Source organism: Puma concolor, chromosome B3, assembly GCF_028749965.1.
Source record: "Puma concolor isolate L17-30 chromosome B3, mPumCon1.1.hap2, whole genome shotgun sequence".
Classification (NCBI taxonomy): domain Eukaryota; kingdom Metazoa; phylum Chordata; class Mammalia; order Carnivora; family Felidae; genus Puma; species Puma concolor.
The window spans coordinates 141,031,798-141,046,888 of record NC_141672.1 but is presented as its reverse complement, the minus strand read 5'-3'; the positions used below and the strand labels follow the sequence as shown (position 1 = coordinate 141,046,888).

Here is a 15,091-nt window from a genome sequence, read left to right as displayed (position 1 = left end):
GCAAATGCCAAAAATAATATTTGTCATTGACCACACTGGACATGTTTAGGATGGGATTTAAAAATGGCTCCTCCCCCATTTTAACACCAATATTGTACAGAGGAAATGGCAGAATACAGCCCCAGCACATTCAGCACTGTTTCCCTCTCTTCCAGATCTCTCATCCTTCCTTTGTTCATCACTGGTACCCAAGTCCTTCTTACCAGCTGACGGCAAATAATTTCCTTCAAGACAAACCATCATGTCTAATTCAATGGTGTATCTCTACCCTCCACCCCACTATATGTATGTATGTATGTGTATATATAGATATAGATATAGATATAGATATATACACGCATATATATAGAGAGAGAGAGATTAAATGCATTTAATTCAACATATTTTACCTGTATAATCATTTTAGTTGCCCCCTTCAAAAGGAAGAAAGTACTCAAAAAAATAATTGATATGGAAATAGAAAAATCAAGAAATTAGTTTGATGTTACTATATCCTTATTGGAATCTTTTACCTTGCTTGGGCTGAATACTGATGTAGTCATATGTGTGTGTGTGTGTGTGTGTGTGTGTGTATGCAAAATATTTGCACACACACATATATATTCACATATATATACATTTGTGTACACATACATATACTCAAAGGCACTGTAAGAAATTAATATAAAGGGTCACCTTGATTTAAAACAGTATTTCTGAGCCTGTTTTCCTTCTCAGCATTTATATTTCTAAATAGAGCTATCTCTGTTAAAAATTAGAGATAGTAGCCTCTATTGGGTCTTTTATAAACCTCAACAGAAGAAAATTAAATTGGCTATTGTTTTTTTTTTTTAAGTTTCACAGTGAGATAGCTTTAGGAAGGTAAATGGAATATGTACCAGCTTGTTCTCATCTTGAAAACTTTGATGACTCTTTTATAGATTTTCTGCAAAGTAATTAAAGTCCAATTAATTGGAAAAATATACACAATGGGTATTCTGAATATTATATCTCCAACGGAAGCAACTTTTATTACCTTAAACGAGTGGCTGAGCCAATGTTGCAAGTTTAAATTCTGAGCTCCTAAGCAAATAACTCAAAAAACACACTCTTGCACTTTGCTAGCTTCCAAATAAACTCATCTCCGGTCGAGAGGTTCCTCACCCGCTTTGGGAATCCATTTTGGAGCAATCAGTCTGGGCAGTATGCTGGTATCCCGTTCGTATCTAATGGCCACACATGCAGAATTATGCTGTAAATACAATGATTTTCAATGGACAGGAGAAATTGACCACTGACAGGAATCCAAGGGGAATATTTCTATGACACACACACAAAAAATTGTCAATGAGTTTTTATGTGTTCTCGGAACCTAGACTTTTACTTCCCAAACAAACATAAATTCAGCCGTTGGCTACACAATGCCCCTGTTTTTCTCCCATTTATGCTCTATTTGTAAATAATAGGAGTTGCTTTCACAATTCCATATTCTGAATGGATCAACACACTAAGGCTTTCTTTTTCATTCATATTCGGTCCAAAGGAGTCAATATGGGACTCAGCCCATGCTCTAGGCCAACATTCAGGGACTCAGACTGCTCTTATCTGGTAGCCCTTCTTCAAAACACAGCTCAGCGTTTCCCAGTTATAACCCAGCTGGCAGATGGGAGAGAGGAGACACATGGGGAAGACACACTTAGGTACAACTTTTATTATTTAACTGTAAACAAATCACTTTCACTCACTCTCCATTGGCAAGAACTGCTCACATGGTCTCTCTCACCTGTAAGGGAGTCACATAGTTTGCCTCGAGAGGAAGAGGAAATGTGTTTGCTAGACATCTCGCTGGGCTCGGCCACGTTTTCTAGGCTTTGCCTCTGTTTGATCTGTTCTTTTCCATTTTCTAGCTCTCTTCCACCTTCACCAAAGAAATCTATCATGGGAAGATGATGATCCAAATGTTTTTTTTTTTCTTTATGACTTCCATTATTCCCCTTTATGAAGGTAACACAGACTCAAGTTTCAGATTGAACAGACATCATTCTGAGTCTACCACACTACAAGAAATTGCCATCTACCTTAGGCCATTTAATGTAGAAGCAAACATTATAATCTGAGTTTTAAGATGAGAAATCTGAGGCCCAGGAATTGACGAGCCATATACAGAAGGTAATTTGTGGAGTTAGCTTTCCAATTTGTTCCCGAGATGGATTTACTAATACATCTAACTCAGCCGATTCTTTTACCAGCAAACATTTTATTTTGTTGTTTTATTTTGTACCCAGTTATTTTCTTAATCCCTTTCTCATTTGCACTCCTTCTTCCAACTTCTTATCTAGTTATCTCTAAACAAAACACCTCACTCTGTGTATCCCTATTCATGCCTGTTGTGAATGAGAATAGTACTAGCAATATATTTGTATCAAGAAAAAGTATGTTGTTTTGTAAAGAAATTAGAAGTAACAATATATGGTTAGTGGTAGCAGTTTTTAAAACTCTTACAAAAGCCCAGAATCCTCACAAATTTTCCGTTACAGCTGACTTTCTTGAGGAAATAATTTAGTTAAGCAATTTATTTTTCTCTTATGGGGGTTTATTTCGTTGTTGTTGTCTAATATGTATCATTTCTAGTGTCTGGCATTCTGTTAGTTTCATTACAAATGTATAGCATTTCAGCTGCATTATTGTTACCTATATTTCTAGCTAGCCTAAGAACCTCTCAGCAATGTAAAACATTGCCTTCCTGGAAAAAATGAGTAGGAAAAGAAATTTCTTGCAGCAGATTTTGAAAAAAAAAAATTGGACACCATCTCTGTGGCTCTTTTTTGAATTCTTTCTATAACTTCATTAGCCAACTGATTCTTATGCAACACTAGAGAGTTCAAACTGATTTTCTACCTCCCCTAGAGTATTATTTCTGTATATCACAACTTAGACCCTGTTAATATTTCACCTTCTCTTGTATTTTGGAGGCCAGTTTCACCTGTGTTACCTAAAGCTCAATCCCCTATCTTATTCCTGACACATGGAACCAGGACTCACAGAGGTCTCTCTTTCCTTTTTTCCTATTCCCATTTTCATAGGATCTAGTTCAGGTTTTGGAATCTTGGCTCTGTGTGGTATTGGGCAGGCTAGGCTAATTTCTCTCAACTACTGCTTTTTCTATGTCTTTGCAATGTAGAGTCATGCCTATATGCCAACCAAAGCCATACCTTGCAGAATGGTTGTTAAGGCAAAAGGAGGTTCTGTGCATCAGGCAGCTCTCTTCCAAGGTCCAGTACAGAGATGACACTCCACAAACATGACCATTCTGTATTCATTATCTATTGCTATATAATGGATTATAATAAATTTAGTGGCTTAAAGCAATGCACACTTATTATCTCATACTTGCTGTGGATCAGAGTCTGGGCATGACTTATTTGAGTCTTCTATTTCAGAGTTTCCAAAAGGCTATAATTAAGGTATTGGTCTGGTCTGGAATCTTATCTAAAGGCACAATGGGGAAAGAATTCATTTCTAGGCTGATGTGGTTGTTGGCAGAATTCATTCTTCAAGGGCTGTTGGACTAATGGCCTCAGTTCCTGGATGACTGTTAGACAGAGGCAGCCCTTAATTCCTTGCCTCTTCAAGATGGCAGTTTGCTTTATTAAAGGTAGCATGGGGGACAGTCAATAAAGAGACTCTGCTAGCAATATGGAACTTACAATCACTTATAACCATTCACTAAGGTGAGATCCCACCATCTCTGCTATTTTCTATTATTTGAAATCAAGTCACTAGGCTGGCTTATGCTTAGGTGGGGGGGGGGGATCAAACACAGCATACATATCAGGAAGTGGAGACCATTAATCACCATCTTGAAGCTGTCCAACATACTTCACAATCATATTTCCCCTAAACTTTAGCTTCTGCTATGTCTTCGCCAATATATCGAGTATTTAGTATGTAAAAAGATATGAAATATGTTTCCTGTCATTTACAAAACTCATAGTGAAGAAGTTTGTATTCATTCTTCCATTAAGCCTCTTTTACAAAAGAAGCAGAGATATTAAAAGAATGGGCTTTACAAACATGCTCAATGGCTTTCTGTGTGATTTAGTGATCCGGCATGGGGAACCCGTGAAGAAGAAACTCCAGCATGTCAATCAATCATAAAATCAGAGACTCCAGGCCTGGAGGACACAGTCTATCAACCGATCAATCAATACCTATTGTGCACTTGCTGTTTTCAAAACCTTTGCTAATTGCCAAAGTCCAGAGTCTGAAGGGGGAGAAGAACTACCACAATTGAAAAGGAGCTTGATAAGTTAAAGCTGAAAATTAATTTAGCCCTCAATTATTTTGATATATAAACAAACGTTGAAGCCAGCTCCTCAGAGGCAGGGGGAAATGAAGGAGAGGATACTGCAGGGAGAGATGAAGAAAAACCGGCAAAACTGGAAGAATGCTGGGAAGAGAGGGCATTGCCAGGAGGCCACAGGGGCCCAGCGACTCTAATTAGGGAAGTTGGCCAAGCGTTTGGTTCTCTGTATGGAAATGAGAGGGAGGCATACACAGTTAGACTCTGGAGTGCCATGGGACCAGCAAATATGATTACACCACATACAAATCATTTAAGTTCAGAAGAAGGTTAGAGGAAGAGGGGCTAGGTTCATTCAGAGATGCATAATTGAACAAATACAAATCAAAACAGCAAGCAAGAAAAAAATCAGCCATGGAATTCTTTTTTTGTTTCTTTTTGTTTTTGTTTTCAACTGCAGCCCTATAGAGATGGTAAGATCAGGATTTTCGAAAAACAAGTTTAATAATGGATTTTCTGTACATGCCTTTCTTAAATAATTCTGGAAGCTAAATATACACTGAAGCATTAAGAGAGAATAAAAAGAAATATTCAGTGTTTACAAGTTTGGGTGTGTTTTATTTTTAATAGTGCTGAACTCAAAGTTTCCTCATTCTGGTTTATGTAAAAGTCAAAAAGTGTCAGCAGTGTCATTAGTATTGGATTTTAAATGATTTTATCAGTCAAAACCATGCATTAGGCTTTCAAGTAAAAAATGGCAGATTAATCCAATGTACTTATTTTTCCTCTATTTTAAAACCTATTGAAGTGACAGCACATGTTTAATAAATGAAATGAAAACCAGCAATTTGACTCCTAGGTATACTCCTAAAAGAAACTCATACATATGTTCAGAGAAAGACGTATAATACTAAGTTCATATCGGCCTTATTCATATAATCCCAAACTGAACACTATCTAAATGCCCAGCAACAGTAGAAAGTATAGACAAAGGGGTAATAATTTCATGTTGATAACATGTGCAACTATGAGAACAAATGAAGTAAACACATGTAATAGTATGGGGAAATCTCCAAATATGAGGCTGAAGTTCCTTGAAGACACAAAATATATAATATAGGAACCTGCTTGTATAAAGCATTCAAACAGACAAAACTAATACGGTGTCAGGAAGCGGATGCCATGGGCGAGGCGAGAGCTAGTCATGATACACGCACAGAAGGAAGGTTTCTGAGATACCTGTTAAGTATCTTTTTCTTAACTTGTGAGCTGGTTATACAAGTGCACTCTTTCTACAAATTAATCAAGTTGGGTCCCCGGATGGCTCAGTCAGTTAAACGTCCAACTTGGGCTCAGGTCATGATGTAGCGGTTCATGAGTTTGAGCCCCGCCTTGGGCTCTGGGCTGACAGCTCAGAGCCTGGAACCTGCTTTGGATTCTGTGTCTCCCCCTCTCTCTTCCCCTCCCATGCTCACACTCTGTCTCTGTCTCTCTCTCAAAAACGGAATAGAGCATTTTTTAAAAAATTAAAAATTAATCGAGTTACATGCTTATATGAAAGTTTACGTATGTGTATGTTTTAACAAATTAGGTATGTTAACAAATGAATAAATACATAATCATTAGCAGGGCTGGAAAGATGGGAGGGGTGCCGTTAGCCTATGTGGCCCTTGTAGCATTTGTAAGAGATGGAAAGCTGATGGAAAGAGCAGAAGAGACGATAAAATACCTGGGAGCTGAGAAAATTGCTAACACATGCAAGTGAAGGAGAGAATCTTTAAAAAGTGATTTTTTTTCCATCAGAGTTCAGAATAATCTCAAGATGACAAGCAGTGGTGTCATACAAACAGAACCTGGGGGCTTGAGAAAATGTCCTGCTACCAAGACTGAACAAGGCAGATTCTCGTTCACGAATATGGAAAGATGACTGAGAATTCTCAAATATGCGAGGCAATCCACCTCTGTGAGAGAAAGCATTGAAGCAAACACAGGAAATTCGAACACAAGGGGGGGGGATTGTTAACATTGAAAAAGGAAAGCTTAATGTAGCAAGGTACTATTCACATAGTCGGAAACATTCCTGGCAACGTGCAGTCTTTCAGGTCAGGGGAAATTTCTTCTATTACGTCTTCACATACTTTTCCTTTCTGTTCTTTCCTTGTGGAAATCCTATGGAGAATGTTCTGAAATTTTATTTTTGTTTATATATATATATATATATCACTTTTTAACATTTATTTATTTTTGAAAGAAAGAGAGAGAGAATGTGAGCGAGGAGGGGCAAAGAGAGAGGGACACAGAGAATCCCAAGCAGGTTCTGTGCTGTCAGCATGGAGCCCTGGCGTGGGGGGGGGGGGGGTGGGTTCCAACTCACAAATTATGAGACCATGACTTGCGCCAAAGTCAAGCGTGGGATGCTGAACGACTGAGCCCCCCTGGGGAATCCTTGCTTTTGTTTTAAACACGGTCTATGTCTCCTACAAGGCTTCTGCTTCAGGAGCTTCACAGGGGCAATGTTGGATCTGTTTGGCTATGAATTGTGGTGTCATCGACATGAGTGGGCACGTTATCCTCTGTAGGCCTCAGTGTCTTCATCTTTAAAGCAAAACATAATACGGGGATTATAGTATGGACTAAAGAAAATATGTAACAAAGTCTTCATCCTAACAACAAACAAAGCTACCTTTCCACCAAAATATTAACTTTGTGCTAGGTAAACACCGGTTTAAAAAAGAAAGTTTAGGGGAGCCTGGGGTGGCTTAGCTGGTTAAGCACCTGACTTTGGCTCAGGTCATGATCTCATGGTTCATGTATTCGAGCCTCGCGTCGGGCTCTGTGCTGACAGCTCGGAGCCTGGAGCCTGCTTCGGATTCTGTGTCCCTCTTTCTCTGCCCCTTCCCCGCTCACGCTGTTTCTTTTGCTCTTAAAAATAAACATTAAAAAAAAAAAAGCTTATTGTATTCTACTTTCCTTTTCATCTGGTAACAAATTTTCATTTCATCTGACAACATCAGTCGTTTCTGAGCATTACTGAGGCGAAGAAAGAAAACAAAGTTCAGTATGGCATGGACATTATGTTGTAACGTCAGCTTGCAAGGTGACTGATTGGAATATTTAGATGGATTCTTGGAAAATGTTTTGATGACATAAAATATAAGAGTGCACATGCTATTTGAATATAACTTTGTTAGCATATCTTCTCTAATCACTTTTCTTTTTGCTCTTCATTTAATTCTTTAAATTATTCTTTTCTAATTTTTTTTAAGTAGGCTCCACACCCAGCATGGGGCTTGAACTCATGACTCAGATCAAGACCTGAACTGAGATCAAGAAGTGGAGGCCCCTCAATTCTTCAAATTCTTCTCTGGTGAAGATACACACTGATCCATTGCCTAGAAATACATGTTTCACTTCCTCAGGGGCTGGAAAGTCTTTAAAGTCATGAGTATGACCTCAACAACTACCGACCATTTCAGACTTAACTCTTTCCATGGCTTGAGGTAGAACAGTATGGCAGATGGCATCTCGTTCTTTTATCTCTCTTTTCTATTTTCAATTGAATTAAATTAAATGCATATTTACCACCTCCTTCATTGTTTAGGATTCTCAATATTGTTCAAGTGAAATTTGGTGCCCCAAATTCCTAAATACCATCTTAGTTCTAAAGCTAGGTCACCAGAAAGCAATCTAATCCACAATTTTTCATGTAGAGAACAAGTTTCAGCTTCTCACACAAAATTCCCATCTGACTACTTTGATGCAGCAAACTTCCTCTGTTGGAGGTCTCCACGGGCCCCATCTTTAGTTTCAGAACTAAAGTAAACTCTCTCTCTTTGAGACAGAGAGACAGAGAGATAGAGTGTGATTAGGGGAGGAGCAGAGAGAGAGGGAGACACAGAATCTGAAGCAGGCTCCAGGCTCTGAGCTGTCAGCACAGAGCCTGACACGAGGCTCGAACTCACGAACCGTGAGATCAGGACCTAAACTAAAGTAGGGTGTTTAAACGACTGAGCCATCTAAGCACCCCTGGAACCCATAGAACCTTTGAGTTCGTGTAGAGCTCATGTTAGGATCAGTATCTCAAAATTTTCTTCTCACACCCACCTCCCCAGAGGAATCTGATTTTTCTTAATGTTGCCCAGTAAAGGAGGGTCTAAAAAGTCACCTCTCAAAGGCAGACCAGTGCTAATAAAATGGTTTAAAAAGAAAGCATGCAAAGAAGAGGATATGATATTTGGAGTGGAGATTCTTTAAAAGTCTGGCTCGGACATAAGCAATTGTTTGGATTCAGATCCTAACGTGTGTGTGTGTGTGTGTGTGTGTGTGTTTCCTCCAAATTTTCATTGATGAATACCATATGTAGAGAAAAGTGTACATAGCACAATCATAACTGTAAAGCTCCCTGAACAAATTGAGCATGCCCATGTAACAAGCAGCCAAATTAAAAAGAAATAGTATACCAGCTCTGTCCTTAGAAACTCCCCCCATGGCTGCCTTCAAGCGACTACATCCACCCAATGCAGGGGCTTCTCCTGTTGGTTGTGGAAGAACCGGCAGGTTTGCTTTTGAAACTTTGTTCCCTTGCCTCCCAACAACAAGGCTTGGGAAAATTTGGTTTAACCTGTTCATCTTCCTCATCTGCCATGTGGAGGAGTTTAATAGCAGTGTTATAGCCTGGGGTGTGGTTGATGCTCAATAAGGATTTAGAATATAGATCTAAAAGGAAAACAGGAGTTGCTATACAAAATGTCTTGGAATAAATTGTGACTCAGAGGAGAGAAAATACCAACCTGGCTACTTAGGAACATTTGTATCCAGTGAACTATGATCATCCACATTTCTAATTAACACCCATTTATTCTATTTCTCCTTTGTATTACAGTTAGGGCACAGTGTTGATATTTTGAAGCTACCTGTGCAGAATGTTACATCACTTTTTCTTTTTATCTCAGGATAATAAAAAATTTATAAATGTTTGCCATTAAAAAGGGTGTTTATCCTTACTGGGGTGAGGACAACTTCTCTATTTATTTTTTTTTTTTTTTTTTTTTTTAATTTTTTTTTTTTTCAACGTTTATTTATTTTTGGGACAGAGAGAGACAGAGCATGAACGGGGGAGGGGCAGAGAGAGAGGGAGACACAGAATCGGAAACAGGCTCCAGGCTCTGAGCCATCAGCCCAGAGCCCGACGCGGGGCTCGAACTCACGGACCGCGAGATCGTGACCTGGCTGAAGTCGGACGCTTAACCGACTGCGCCACCCAGGCGCCCCCAACTTCTCTATTTAAATTGTTCCACCCACTCGCTGTGCTGGGAACACGTTCAGAATGTTCACGCCTCTTTGCATGTCTCAAGCCAGTCCTTCCATTTGAAATGATCACCTGGAAGGAAACCATGACTTGATAATAACCGATTTGAAAAAAAAAAAAAAAAAAAAAAAAAAAAAGCCAGGAACAGAAGTTGTCCTGAAATGTGTCAGACGGCCATTGTACAGTATTTACCAGTTTAGACATGGTTCAAGCTGTTGTTGATATTGGAAAGGCTTGGAACTAGAGTTGATGGTGAAAATCACTGCACAGAGCACAAAAGGAGGCAAGCCTGGTTGGCAAGGAATATTCAAACACAGGCAGGCAGCAGCCCTGTCCCCATGGCGATCTGGCCATTCATGGCAATACACCCTGGATGAAGGAAGTGACAAGCCAAGTGCAGTGTCAACACCTGCCCAGTAGGCTGGACTTTAGTAAAGGGTGATAGTTGCTGTGGATTCTGGTCATTGGGACATAAATCTAATAACATATCCAGTTCTGTGTTCAGCACCGTAAGCTAAACTGTGATTTGCTGCAGGATGAGAGGGAAAGGCAGAAGATTTCAGGTTGAATGGGAATCCATTTTTGCATTAACCAAACATTTGCTGAGTATCTAACATGTCCCTGGTAGAGAGAAGATGCAGGAGAAAAGAAAGATGACAGTCTTGGCCTACGCCCAGCTAGTAGGATCTTTTCAGTTAAGATTTAATTCTGGGGAACCTGGGTGGCTCAGTTGGTTAAGCGTCCAACTTTGGCTCAGGTCATGATCTCACGGTTTGTGAGTTCAAGCCTCCATCAGGCTCTGTGCTGACAGCTCGAAACCTGGAGCCTGCTTCAGATTCTGTGCCTCCCTCTCTCTCTCTCTCTGCCCCTCCCCAGCTTGTGCTCTGTCTTTCTCTCTCTCAAAAACAAATAAACATAAAAAATAAAAAAAAAAGATTTAATTCCAAGAGTGCCAAGCCAGGTAAGGCTGAGACTGGGATTCTGGATGTCCTTGATGATTAATGAAAGATTGATACTGACCAGAACTCAAGGAGAAACCGTAAGCAGACAAAGTTGGGAGTTCAAGGCAGAGAATTGATGCAGATCTAAACAGGCTTGTATCCTCATCCCTCTGTCTATATAGAGCATATGCAGTATTCACCGTCAAATTCAAATCTTAGTTTCTTTCCAAAGTCCTCTCTGCTCTCTGGTCTCTCAGTGAAAAGTCATTTTTCCTTCCTCTGAAATTATGTCTTTTTGACTAGGTCATTCTTATGGAATATGCCCTTACATTGCCTTTGTCTTTCATTATATGTGTGCATTTTACCTTGCTAATCTTACTGTAAACTACAAATCAGAGGCCATTTATTATAATACTATTTGCCCCCAAGTTTCCTAATATAGTTCTCTATTCATAACCTATTTCCATAAATATTTAGAGCTATGTTCAGCTGGAGCACAAATGTCTGGGTTTGTCTGTTCCACATTCTGATCTAGTCCTTGCAGACCATTTAGACTTGATTTTTCAGCCCACTCACCAGATCCCCCCAAGTCTTACAAATTGTAAGTACACACCCAAATTCAGAGATGTGGCTACCTAATATATGCTGTTTAGGATTTTGAAAAATTCTCAACCTTTATATACAATGTATATATTGCATCATATGCTAGATAACATATAATCACTTAAAACATGTAATATTGCATATAACTATATGTGTTATAAATCTACATCGTATAAGTATATAATATAAATGTATACATATGTGTATACATATGTATGCACATATTTGGTATATTTACATATAACGCATGTACATATTATATGCATACATATCTACAAATAAGTATATATATGTATATATGTTTGTGCATGCACATAGAATATTTTCATACACATGTACATTTCATATACCTAAAATATTTTCTTCTGTATTTACTGATATTTTATTCTCTCTTAAACTCTAGTTCCCCAAGCATTTGGAAAACCATTTAAAAAAAAAAAAACTGAAGATAAATCTGAGATGAACAAAAAATACCTAAGGGATCTGGAGGACTTCACTCTTGGGGAAATCATAGAAATGACCAAGTGTGCGTAAGCAGCTAGGACGCTGAGGGAATTTCAGAAGCATGTGATTGACAGATTTCTGCAAGAAATAAAACGTGGTCTTTGGTGCCATCACACTAGCAATGCACAGAGCTTCATTTGAAGAAGAAGGAGGTGGAGGAAGAGGAAGAAGAGGAGGAAAGGAGTTTTCTATCATTCAGCCAAGAACATTCAGATTCAGCTTTCATTTTAAATAATAATCATTCTGTGTAAACAGAGCAGGAGAATACAGCAAGAATCTCAGCTTCTCTTCTTCTTTGTCTTCCTTCTGTCTATTACAGAAAAGCTCACTGTGACTCTCAGACTCAGGAAAACTAGGTATCCCTTTTAAAATATTGATTAACAGTAACAATAGAATAAATTTTATAATTCTACTCCTCTTCCATTAGCTTCAATAAGGGGATCTTCTTGTATTCTTTCTAAGAGTGGAGATTTCTATCCTAAGCAACACATCTTTAATAGCAATTAAAGCTTCTTTGGCCCTCCCCACTGGGGCCTCAGGCAACGTGTAAATCTCCCCCCATTGAGTTCTTGTATGTCAGCTTGTGGCCTGGGACACTTCCCTAGTGCTATCTTTAGAGGTAGACCTTGTTTGTTGTTTCTGGGCCACCAGTCTATCCCTTGACCCTTTTAAAACATGAACAGGTGGGGGTGAGGGGGACGCCTGAGTGGCTCAGTCTGTTAAACATCTGACTTCAGCTCAGGTCATGATCTCACAGTTCATGAGTTCATGAATTTGAGCCCTGTGTTGGGCTCTGTGCTGCCAGCTGGGAGCCTGGAGCCTGCTTAGGATTCTGTGTCTCCCTTTCTCTCTGCTTCTCCCCAGCTCACGCTCTGTCTTTTTCTGTCTCTCTCTCTCTCTCTCTCTCTCAAAAATAAATAAAACATTAAAAAATAAAATAAATAAAACACAAACAGGTATTTCACCTCCCTGTACCTCAATTTCTTAATTGCTTTTAAATCAGAAATTAAAGGGGCGCCTGGGTGGCGCAGTCGGTTAAGCGTCCGGCTTCAGCCAGGTCACGATCTCGCGGTCCGTGAGTTCGAGCCCCGCGTCAGGCTCTGGGCTGATGGCTCGGGGCCTGGAGCCTGTTTCCGATTCTGTGTCTCCCTCTCTCTCTGCCCCTCCCCCGTTCATGCTCTGTCTCTCTCTGTCCCAAAAATAAAAATAAACGCTGAAAAAAAAAAAATTAAAAAAAAAAAAATCAGAAATTAAAGCAATGATAGCAGTTACCCTCTGAAATTGTTAGGAGTGAATGAAATGTGTATGTATTTACATAGCCCTTAGCAGAGTACCTGGAAAATACTAAGTGTTATAAAAGTATTTGCTATTTTTAGGGACATTCAGTATATGCACAGAATCCACACCTTTTTTCCTTACCCAAGTAACCTTCCTCTGTCATCTGTAGTCTTGCACCAACTTCTTAACTTCCTGCTTGCTTCTACCTCTGACCTCTTACATTTTCCCCATCTTTCACAAAAAAGGTAGAGTACTGTATTAAAGATTAAGTCACACTCCAAGTCTCCAGTGTTTTCTCTACTTCAGAAAAACAGCCTAGTTCTGACCATGGTGAAGGCCCTATGAGGAAGCATCTGATTATTCAGAACCTACATAATTTGACATTCTGCTGCTTCTTTGACTTTATCCACTACCACTCATACTGTTACTGCTCCCTCCCCTAGTCACAAAGACCAGCCAGTCCTCTGTGTTTCTGCTGCGGGGCCCTGACACTGCCCATTACCGTTGCCTGGAAAGCTCTTCCTGCATATATACACACAGTTCATTTTCTTACTCCCTTCTAGTCTCTGTTGAAATGTCATTTTTATCAGAGAGGACATTCATAATTTATTTTAATGTTTATTTTTGAGAGAGAGAGAGAGAGAGAGTGAGGGGAGGGAGGAGCACAGAGAGAGGGAGACACAGAATCTGAAGCAGGCTCCAGGATCTGAGCTGTCAGCACAGAGCCTGACGCGGGGCTGGAACCCACGGACCTCAAGATCATGACCTGAGCCGAGGTTGGACGCTCAACGGACTGAGCCACCCAGACCCTCCATCAGACAGGACATTCATAAACACCTGCTTCAAAATGGAGAGCTAAGGGTGGAACACTGTGGTTTGAATGTTTGTACCCTCCACCCCCAAATGTAAATATTAAATGTCCACCATTTGAGGACACAGCAAAGAAGACTCCACTCCGGACCAAGATAAGGGTCTTCACCAGAATGAGACCGCACTGGTGCTTTGAGTTTGGACTTCCCAAATTCCAGAACTGTGAGAAATATCCTGTCTATTCTTTATCCACTTCCGGTCTGGTATTTTGTTACATCAGCCTAAATGGACTTAAGACAAGCACCTACCAATCTCTACCTTGTTTCATTTGTGTTTAAAACACTTATCGCCAAATGTCATCTTATATATTTGTGTGCTTGTTTCGTTTTGCTTTCTTCTAATAATGAAGGCTTTAATCATCACTCTTTCTTTCTTCATTGTTGTGTACTTACTCCCAGATCATAGCAAAAATACCTGACACTATGAAGACAATGAGTGATTGCCGAGAGGAGAATCAAATTCAACATTGATTTAATTTTAGAAAACCTTTTAATGGTTGCTCACATTAACAGATGAAAGGGGGAGATCCTTATGATATTTCTTCAATAGAAGGGAAAAATTGATAAAATTTAGCATCTATTTGTAATAATAGTAAAACTCTCTTAAAACTTGGACTCTATAGAAGGAAAGTCTCTATCCTAATAAAGATTATCTATCAAAAACTCATTAGACTTTACAATAAACACTTAGAAGCACTGCTTTTAAATCAGAAACAAGCAAAAAAAAAAATAGCTATCACTTTTATTCAATATTCTATTGGAAGTCTTTACCAGTAAAGTAAGAAAAAAAGTAAGCAAATAAATCCTGATCATAAGGGAGAATATTAATAATATATACATAAAAGAAGCCTGGGGCTGTCAACAGTTAATTTACTGAAATTAAGAATTTTAAAACTATTTAAAAAAAGAATTTAAAAAGTACAGTTAGGTTTCTGGATGTAAGACCAAAATAAAAAGTAAGGTGAAGTTTTTTTTCACCCCAAAGTTTTCTTATAACTCTTTTTTTTAATTTTAAATTTATTTATTTAAATTCAAGTTAGCTAAAGCATAGTGTAGTATTGTTTCGGGAGAGAACCCAGTGATTCATCATTTACATACAAAACCCAGTGCTCATCTTAACAGGTGCCCTCCTTAATGCCCATCACCCATTTAGTCCATCCCCCACACACACCTCCCCTCTAGCAAACCCCAGTTTGTCCTCTGTATTGAAGAGTCTCTTATGGTTTGCCTCCCTCTGTTTTTATCTCATTTTTCTTTCCGTTCCTCTATGTTCATCTGTTGTGTTTCTTATACACCCTCAATACAC

The 15,091-nt window shown here is 39.1% G+C and overlaps 1 protein-coding gene across 1 annotated transcript in view; it reads right to left on the bottom strand.

Moving 5' to 3' along the window:
- AGBL1 (AGBL carboxypeptidase 1) overlaps window positions 1-15,091 on the bottom strand; it is an 862,602-nt gene that overhangs the window by 488 nt on the left and 847,023 nt on the right. Inside the window, exon 23 of the mRNA XM_086711500.1 lies at window positions 879-925. Coding sequence (XP_086567626.1) covers window positions 889-925 — 37 coding nt within the window. The 3' untranslated portion in view covers window positions 879-888. The remainder of the gene's footprint in view (window positions 1-878; window positions 926-15,091) is intronic.